The sequence below is a fragment of the Haplochromis burtoni genome, unplaced genomic scaffold (genome assembly GCF_018398535.1).
Source record: "Haplochromis burtoni strain Fernald_Lab_line unplaced genomic scaffold, NCSU_Asbu1 Contig_120, whole genome shotgun sequence".
Classification (NCBI taxonomy): domain Eukaryota; kingdom Metazoa; phylum Chordata; class Actinopteri; order Cichliformes; family Cichlidae; genus Haplochromis; species Haplochromis burtoni.
Genome location: NW_024582481.1, coordinates 179,877 through 189,794, shown reverse-complemented (window position 1 = coordinate 189,794; position 9,918 = coordinate 179,877). Strand labels below are relative to the sequence as shown.

Below are 9,918 nucleotides of genomic sequence, written 5' to 3'. Positions count from 1 at the left end.
TCACTATGGGGCGTGCAATAAATGGAGCAATTGACCACTTCACTCTAAATTTCAGAGCAGTAAATATTGATTGTACTCATTATGTGTGGGAAACACAGTAAACAATGAAAAACCAAAACTGGTTGATCATTTTTAGTCATATTTGTGTTGGGTGATGTTATGGTGTTGTCAGTGGTTTATTTTTACTCAAAATATTTTTAACCTTCACCCCATCAGTATGTTTATCTTATACTGGACTATGAGTACTACAAACTGTGGTCTCTGGGAGTAAACAACTGCAGGAAACGTTAAAATGTAAACTGCAAAGGCAGGTTTTATACAAGATTTAAAAAATTAAAAGAAATAAATTATAGCACATAAAGAAAATATATAATTTAAAAAAATGTAAATGAATTGTAATTATTATTTTATTGTATTTAAATCAAATTAATTAAATTTGACAAATAGGTTTTAAATAAGAAAAAAACTTGTCAGGTACAACAAACTAGCATAATTAGGTGGTTAGGGATTAAACTGTTTAAACTCTGTGACTGTATATTTACACTTTTTTTTTTTTTTACAGTCTTTTCTTTTACTTTCTGCTCATTTCAAGTAAAGGAAGCTATAAAAAAATGAAGTTAAATCCAGTGGCTTAGTATTACTTGTTACCACTAGAAGTATTAATCCTAACATTGTGTTAGATATACTGAATATATATTAATTTCATTAAAAGACGTGGTGTAACTTCCAGTCCAACCAAGCTGAGGTCAAATACTCAATCTGGGCCTCCGAGCTTAAAAAAAAATGTTATCACAAACAAATTATGAAATAGCTTGAACTCAAACATATTTACTTCAAGTTTTTTAAACATTGCTTCTTTCTTGATGGTGTTGCTCTGTGACCTGTACTGTCCTTTTTAATTGCAAGATAATTTCGCTTTGGTTCTTGCAGCCTACGTGACAGTAACAACCTGTTTCCTGTCTTTCCCATCTAGTGACTACAGCTAGGCCGACAGATGGTGTCGATGTTTATTTTGAGAAGCCAGTAGACGACACTGAGCATGCCAACTTCCTTCGTGCCAAAACAGACCTGGAGGAACGCAGAATGAAGCGCATCAATGAGGTAAATTTCACAGGGCTAAGAGCAGGCTAATGGCATCTTGGCTGGCAGGTCACACTTTTGACAGGTGATTCATTAATCTGGAATGAGATTTGCTCATCCGTTGCTCTTGTCTTCTAATCTAATTCTGAAAATGACAGTACAGTAGGCCTGTCCATGTTCAACCTCCATACAGGGGAGCTGATACTGAAAGACATTTCTTAAATAGCTTCCAAAAAAATGTCCATTAGGGCTGGGTTTAAGATTTTTATCGTGCGATGTGGAAATGACAAAATGTGTGAATGACAAAATTAGAAGATGTTACTCTGACGATCCTGTGACAACAAGATTTTCAAGTTGTTTTCTTACATTTCTTCACAAAACAAAGATTAAAGAAGAAAATAACTGAAGTTATTTTCTTCTTTAATCGGATATTCTTCGGATATTTGACCGGCATCTTTGGTCATGATGACAAGAAAGCTGTCACACAACTTCAAGATTGTTTTTTTTGATTTGGGTTTTCTTTGTGGTATTGCATAGCACCACTGCAGTGTTTTCTTTGTTATAAATGCAGTCAGACCATGTTGTTGAACTGATGCCTAAACCCCAAAAAGAAAACCTAGTTAGCAAATACGATAGCTGTATCTACAAGTCCTATCAGTTTTGAAGTGACAAAAGATGGTGTCTTTTGTTCTCCGAGTTTCATGAGAAGACTGTCTCCGTCACACACTCTGGACACATTCTGTGTGTTTGAATCCCTCAGATCATGAAGGAATGGGCAGAGGCAGACAACCAGTCAAAAAATCTGCCAAGGTCAGAGAGACAGGACCTGAATGAGGTAAGCAGGCATTTATCAAACCCGCTTTACTGACTTACAGTTGCACTATCCCAGATAAAATGAATAATTATGGTCTTTTCTCTACCAGCATTTCCAGTCTGTGCTGCAGACGCTGGAGGAGCAAGTTGCTGGAGAGAGACAGAGACTTGTGGAGACTCATCTTGCCCGGGTTGAGGCCATTCTCAACAACAACCGCCGCCTGGCCCTGGAGAACTATTTGACAGCTGTACAGTCTGATCCCCCTCAGGTAAAACTACCCTGGAGTACAGAGGAGGAGAGAAGACAGAGATAAACAATTGCAGATATCTTGTCGATCTGTCTATATTTATACCCGGCAGCAAATTAGAAGAGCCTTTGTCTCATTTTCTGGTATTTTACTTATCACTCTTATCTGCTGCTGAACTGTGTCTTCCAGCCAGAGCGTGTGCTGCAGGCGCTGAAGCGCTACATGGCTGCAGAGCAGAAGGACCGCAGACACACATTGAGACATTACCAGCATATTGTGGCGGTTGACCCCCAGAAGGCTGAGCAGATGAAATTCCAGGTGTGTGTGTGAGAGCGTGTGAGGTATTTGGATGAGGTGAGCACACACCTGTGCTCTGCACACGTGAGTCTCTTGTCTGCTGACCCTGAAACACACAGAAAACAGAGAACTCAACGATGTGAGGCAGCTACAAATCCTCTTTTCATTCAACTAAAAGCAAAGCCAGTCTTATCTGACACCAAAATATTTACAATCTGGCAGCACTTTTCATTTTAATTCAGTAATAACATTTAAAAATGAACAGGTAATATTTATGTTATTGCACACTGTTAACAGTGGGTGTATTTGGTTAAAGGTAAGACTCATATTTTTGCTGTAGGGTGCTAGGGGATCAGAAACATATCCTAATAAAGAGAAAATACACTAAAGCATACCAGTAGCATATTAATATTTTGGAGGCTATACAGTAACCTGCTAAAATACACAAAAACAGGGACGATATCAGTAATAATTTGGATTACAAATGTAATATTTTAGGCTAATATCGCCCCTTTGTAACTCACATTTTAAGCTCTTTTGGTCAGAAGCATGAGCAGAATCAATTTGTATTTCCTGCAGGTGTACACACACCTTCATGTGATTGAGGAGAGAATGAACCAGAGTCTTGCCCTGCTTTACAAGGATCCTACACTGGCTGAGGAACTGCACAGTGACATTCGTAAGTTATACTGCCCTGACAGAGATTTTCGCATCTATGGCTTCTGTTCTGTGTTGTTGTTGTTGTTGTTTTAATGCTTTTAAAATCTGTGTTGATGACTTTGTCTCATTCACAGAGGAGCTGGTCAGAGCAGAGCGAGGTGACATCAGTGAGCTGATGACCACCTCCTTCTCTGAGACCCGCACGACTGAGGAGCTTCTGCCTGCTGACAGCGAGGAGGAGAAGGATGATGAAGAAGAAGAGGAGAGAGCCTTCCAGAACAGGCCCTATCCCCCTCGCATTGGTACACAGTCCCTGTTAATCATATGCACTTTAGCAAAATTTGACATCCAGGTTGCTCTCGTTAATGATGCTTTTTTCCCCCCTGATTTTCTCCATAGAGCTGCAGCCTAACAGCAAGAACGGTAAGATAGGGTTTCCTATTGTTTTAATACTGAATTTTCCTCTTTTGTATGAATTGTAGTATGTTTTGAGTTACACTTCTCATAGCTAAACATGTTGCTGCACTTTTGTCTGCAGATGAGGAATATGATTACACTACATCTGAGAGAGGGCCTACTTATGAATATGAGGTAAAGGTAAGATTGTAGCCAGTCTAAAAGGCTTTTCATATCTTTGATAGACTTATGTGTGTGTAAAGGTTCTGTTTTCTGTGACCCAAAATTTTGCTTACCCTTGCTGCTCTTAGATCAACACCTCTGCAGAGCTCAAGCAGGCGATCAGACCTAATGAGATTGCTAGAGATGAACTGGTAAGAGTATATGCATTATAATTTCCTTTAAGCCAGAAAACCAATTTCTTGCCTTGATGTGTGTCTTGTGTTTATTGGCACATATTTCTGTCTTTCCGCAGCAGCCTGATGCTTTGGAGACATTCAACCGTGGTGCCATGGTGGGCCTGCTGGTCGTAGCTGTGGCTATCGCCATGGTGATGGTAATAAGCCTGCTGCTCGTGCGCAGGAAGCCATACGGCACTATCAGCCATGGCATTGTTGAGGTACGACCCCAGCTAGACCATTCATTTAAGTGAAGTTCCTATGAACATGCAATTCATACTTGACCTTAAAACACTTTACTTCTACATATTAAAGGTGTTTAAACTCTTTTTAAAGACTCTTTTTAAATTTTACATTCTGATATTTAGCTGTGAAGATCATAGCAACTCACTGGAAGCATGGATGTCAATCCAAACATTTCAGGAAAGCATTATTCTTGCCAAAATGTAAAGTATGGTAACTTCCTGTGTGCTAAAATATGCAAGCGGTTGCTATTATTATTCATATTAAAAGGTTCTTGTTAACATAAAATGTATATTCAGCACATTGAACAATGTAACAACACTGCATAGATTAAGCACACTGAGAATTAGAGATTCTAACTCATAGGTGTCAAACTCTGGCCTGCGGGCCAAATTTGGCCCGCGAAGCCATACCAAATTATTATTAGAGCTGGCTTACTGGTGTTATACAGCTAATATACCGTGGCTCAGGGGGTTGGGAAGCGCATCTGTAACCGGAAGGTCGCCGTTTCGATCCCCGGGCTCTCTGTCCTGGTCGTTGTGTCCTTGGGCAAGACACTTCACCTACTGCCTACTGGTGTTGGCCAGAAGGGCCGATGGCGCGATATGGCAGCCTCGCTTCTGTCAGTCTGCCCCAGGGCAGCTGTGGCTACAACCGTAGCTTGCCTCCACCAGTGTGTGAATGTGAGAGTGGATGAATTGTAAAGCGCTTTGGGTGCCTTGAAAAGCGCTATATAAATCCAATCCATTATTATTAATATATATATTGTTTAGTATTAAGCTTTGCTTGTTCCATATTCAGTTTTTCAGCAAAACTTGTTTGAGTTCATAAGAAGAGATTCATTCTTAAATCTGGAGGAAGATTTTTTTTTCAATAAATATTAAAGTTAGCCCGCGACCTTGTTCCAGTTTTGAATTTTGGCCCACTGTGTATTTGAGTTTGACACCCCTGTTCTAACTGGTGATGGGCAGCTAGCTCCAGCTACATGTACAACAAGTCTTTCTATTGAGCTCGCACTAAGATCAATAACAGTACTGTTACTTTAAGATCCATATAATGATTATTATCAAGTTTTGAAATGTTTTTCAAAGTTCCGAATCTGGGCTAGACCTCAAACAGTATCCTTCCTGTCATACAGTGCGTCACTAAATGTCTTCCTGTCCTTCTTGCCTGTGTATTCAATGTTTCTAAAGCATGTAACCTCAGCATTGCTGATTCATTTGCAAATTTAAGCTGCAAACAATGTGAAAAGTTTCCAAACTTTTTTTTTTTACTGACTGTAACTGCAATCTAAGATGCCATCTATCATGTTATCATAAAATCATGCTGTTCAAAGCATCCCAGGTTTACCAACTTTTCTTAAAGACCGTGCTGTATCATCAGTATTATCCAAGTAGCTCTTGTGAGTTTCCAAGTATAAAAACTGTGTTGAATCCATCATAAAAACATTAAATTATAGTGGACCTCATCCTCTCATTCTGTCATTCTGTCACATCTAGCCCAAAGTTTAGTTATATCTCAGGTCATGGTGTGATCATTGCTTCTGACTTTGTCTTTAGTGTGTTATGACTCAGGGTCTTGTGTGTCTCTCAGCAGGTTGACCCGATGCTCACGCCAGAAGAACGACAGCTCAACAAAATGCAAAACCATGGCTACGAAAACCCCACCTACAAATTCTTTGAACAGATGAACTGAAGCATCGGGGCAGCCAGCAAGTCATGCCTGACCACACGTTGTGTCCCTCGACTCTTCCCAACAGTGATGTCCCAGCTACACTCCCTATGTTGGATTTATGATATGTCGCAAATGTAAAGTAACTGAATAAGTACGGGGTTACATCCCAAACCCATTGTAAATGACCCGACAACAACCAATCATCCGATTCATCACCTATAATACTCCTTCGGCTTAGAGTCTGAGGATGTTTCTTTGCATTAGCAGTGTCACAACATTTCATAATCCTAAAACCATTCACCTCCTCCCAGTGGCATGACTTGACCTACTGCTCCTCGTGAGAAGCTGAATTTGAACGGTGCATAATGCTTTATAGTATTTATTTTCAGTAGTAGTGTCTCTGTTCAGATTGTACCACAGTTAGATGTGATGTATCTGTGTAGATGAGTGTGAGTGACAGCTGAGTTTAAACATGGCATAAATCCCGATTTAAGTAAGAGTTAGTGATAAAAACAAAAAAATATCCAGCGTATTCTCAAACTTACCTCCATGAGCTACTGTTTCATCGCACAGTGCAAAGTACGACTACATTAGGCAAGAATGGCGAGGTGTTAACTTTGAATGTGTGAGACATCAGGCTTTGATTTGAAACACAGAAATAGGCCACACTAATCGATACAGAGCTATGTGCTGGTGGTACAAAAGAAAAATGTTTTTTTTTTTAAAAAAACAACAAAAAAAACACCAAATATTTAATTTAGCTTATTTAGTCAGTGAATGAGTTTGTTTTATTTGTTCTGCTATCTAAAGAACTGTAAAACAGAATAATCAGAAGTCCGTTATTTTGATGAAAGCATGACAACTTGGTGTATGATGCTGCAGTATTTATTTGTGTTGTTCCTGTCATTGCTTTTGAAAAGTCGGAAATGTCACAGTTCAAAATGGACACTGTAAATAACGTAAGAAGTACATACTGCTAGATGTAGACATTTCTATGATTAATTTGCATTGATGTAATGGAATAATACATAAAAATAGTACATTGTGCTGTTATGAGAAGGAGAAACACTTTCCTAACATGGCTGATTGAAAACGGACTGTTGTAAAAACCAGCACAAGACAACGACACAGCAACTACTTTCTGAATGTATTTAAGGTAGATGTTGAGGCTCCATCTTCTTTTCGGTACTGCATCATTCCCTTAGAAAACCTTAGTAGGAGTAGTTAACTTCAGCACCTCCAACAGACTACATGCCTGATGCCCTTTCTCATCACCTTGTGTAGCAGCCTGTTCATCGTCACATCTTTTGGCAGGTTTGAATTAGAGCGGAGCGGCTTAACAGTTAGACGTATCGTACCGCACAGAGCAGTGAGTGGAAAGAGGGCACAGCTATAGTAATGTGAAGTGTCAGCGTGTGCAGTAACTCCCAAAAAACTGACCACACTCTGGCATGATAGTCGTACTGTTTAACACCTTTGAACACTACAACATTTGAGCATTAGTAATCTAGTATAGACGCTGTACTAAAGTTCCTATCATCATCAAGAAGCTTTTTCACTAAATGATTCATGGTAGTTTGTCATATTTATGAACAACATAGTACACCATATAGGTACTACGAAAAGGGACTGCCCCCCTTTTTTTTCTGATTAATTGTTAAGTGCTTAGTGTATCGATTTGATTTCATTTAGCAACATCGTGTCAGATCGTCTAGGTTAAAAAGGTCACGTTGTGGGATGTTGCTTTTGATTCATCAGTCTTTAACTATGTGCGACATAGTACAGATAATCAGTACCAAAATCAGGTTAGAGTTTATTTGTTTATTTCTGGGTGACATTTACTGTAAAAACAAAAAACAAAGACAGCAAGAAAGAAAAGCGGCTTTTGTTCACTGTAACGAACGTTAGAGTTGTTTTTGTGTGAAGCTTGTTTTGAAATAAGCGAGAGATTTTGACTATTGGACTATCCAGTCTTCTGTTCCTTCTTGTTAGGTGCGTTCATTGCAGGTTGCGGTCGTGTTATGACAGGTAAAGAGAAGTCATAGCTCCTGTATAATTTGTACAGCTACGTTAGTGAATGAAAACATTGTACGTTCGCAGTTTAAGTCAGTTGATCTTGTAATGATACTACTGAAACCATAGATGAGAATAAGCTTGCCTGTGTTTCCCAAACCACTGAAGGTTTCCTACCAGCATTTAGCAGACTTAGAACGGTGTATACTGTAGTTACTCAAATCACATTTGTACTTCTGTCCTCTGTCGAATTCTAGACTTCTTTGTTGGTCTGTCCCCCTTACTTCCCAATGAACTATAAACAATGTTATTGAAATTTTAATTGCTGCATTATTGCCTTTTACAATGCTGTGTTTTGGATGTAATGATTCTGTATTTTTTATTTGTATGTAATAATCATTTGGATCAAGGGTCATGCTTTTCACGTGTAATTTTAGAAGCTTGGACAAGAAACACTGACAAGTAAATGTGAACTACAGACAGACACATTGCCTCTGCCTAATTGACAAGGGGTGGCACTAAGCACAAGATGAGCCAAATTGATCCAATTGTGTACAGATTGCTAAATGTTAGATGCCGATCCCGTCTGTCTGGTTTCAATTACACTGCAGGATTTTAGGGGTGTTGATAGTAATGTTGGTCTTCATTTTCATTAAGAGTTTTAACCAAAGACATGATCCATAAATAATGAGACAGATCATCAAATTTGGCAAAATGTTTTCCTGTGTAACTGTACTGCAAGCAATCTGACAAACTGAAACTGGTGAAGCTAATTAACAGTCTAATAAAAATGAGTGACCCATAAAATATTGTCTCTGCTTTTTAAATGTACTTACATGCGTGTTTCTCTGTCTATACAATGTACCAGGGTCAAACAGATGGCCTACAGGGTTGATGGCTCTGAAAAAAATGGTGGATTTTTCATTTTGTTTTGAACCAGGAAGCATTGTAAAGCATGACTTTAATGACAAAGCACACCATGAGAGCTGTCCAAAGACATTACTTATCGCATAGCCTACCACACTGAGCTAAGATCAGTGATGATGCATTTCTTTGGTTAACTACATTAACATTTCTTTGTAATCTGGGTCTTCATCATCAAAGATGTTACTCACACTAAAAGAGAGAGTACATATATATATATTATATGATACTATACTATACTATATGTAATATTATATATCATTTATATTATATTATATATATATATATATATATATATATAGTGATATATTATATTATATATATATTAGTATATTATAATACTATATATTTTATATGCAGTGCTTGTATGCAGTGCTTGTGCTGGTCCAGCGCAAAAGCACAACAGTAGTGAGTTAGACATAGACAGCACTCCTCTTTACCACAATCGCATGAAAGGAAATTCACTGTCATGCTCCTCACGAAGGCAAAATGAATATTGAATTTTGATCACCTTGTAACTTGTGCAATACAACCTATGATGTAAAAGCCACAGTCAAAGGGGGGAAATCTGGCTTACTCACACTGGAAAATTAGCTTCTTTTCTTTTTTTCTACTACAGGCTCGTTTTTCTTGGGAAAGAGAAACCTAACGTAAAATCGGTTTACACACTGTTTCTTTTGCTAATTAACAGTATGTTAGTTTCATTAGTGAATTGCCTGGTTTTCTTAACTTAAAGGTGCAAGTTTTCAACGTCCTGCTCACTTGTGTGCCACGCATTGATGTAATATTTGGTAGTAAGACTTTCTGCATGATAAAAATCTTAACCAAGGTTAAGATAAGGTTTTCTCTCAGCTTTCAGTATGGAGTTTCAGTGACTCCTAAAGCCACACTGTCACTTCTGTGAAGCCAAAATTGCAGTTCACTTCCTTTGTCAGGAAAAGCTACGATGATACCATCATTTCTTTAACCTCTAAAAACAAAACTGTTTCAACAAATACACTTGAGCTCAGCTTTAGATGACTTCTGTATGGGGTGTCAGAGTGGAAAACTTTTACCTTGCATTGCAGTTCTAGACATATACAGTACATACAGTTCTAATTACCCATTCATTCTAATGGGTATTTAGTACGTTAGTAGCTTACTGGTATTTTCCTTTGAAATGAATGTCATGC

The 9,918-nt window shown here is 38.3% G+C and overlaps 1 protein-coding gene across 6 annotated transcripts in view; it reads left to right on the top strand.

The window, feature by feature from the left end:
- Positions 1-8,629, top strand: part of aplp1 (amyloid beta (A4) precursor-like protein 1) — a 34,611-nt gene extending 25,982 nt beyond the window's left edge. Inside the window, exons 7-17 of one of the 6 annotated variants that reach the window (XM_005943131.2) lie at positions 974-1,101; positions 1,841-1,915; positions 2,004-2,162; positions 2,331-2,459; positions 3,018-3,117; positions 3,233-3,400; positions 3,498-3,521; positions 3,637-3,689; positions 3,806-3,868; positions 3,973-4,113; positions 5,729-8,629. In XM_005943131.2, the coding sequence (XP_005943193.1) occupies positions 974-1,101; positions 1,841-1,915; positions 2,004-2,162; positions 2,331-2,459; positions 3,018-3,117; positions 3,233-3,400; positions 3,498-3,521; positions 3,637-3,689; positions 3,806-3,868; positions 3,973-4,113; positions 5,729-5,830 (1,142 nt within the window). In that variant the 3' untranslated portion in view covers positions 5,831-8,629. Of the gene's footprint in view, positions 1-973; positions 1,102-1,840; positions 1,916-2,003; positions 2,163-2,330; positions 2,460-3,017; positions 3,118-3,232; positions 3,401-3,497; positions 3,522-3,636; positions 3,696-3,805; positions 3,869-3,969; positions 4,114-5,728 lie in introns of all 6 variants that reach the window. The other 5 variants (XM_005943129.2, XM_005943128.2, XM_005943126.2 and 2 more) reach the window with 5 other exon arrangements.
- The last annotated feature ends 1,289 nt before the right edge of the window (positions 8,630-9,918 follow it).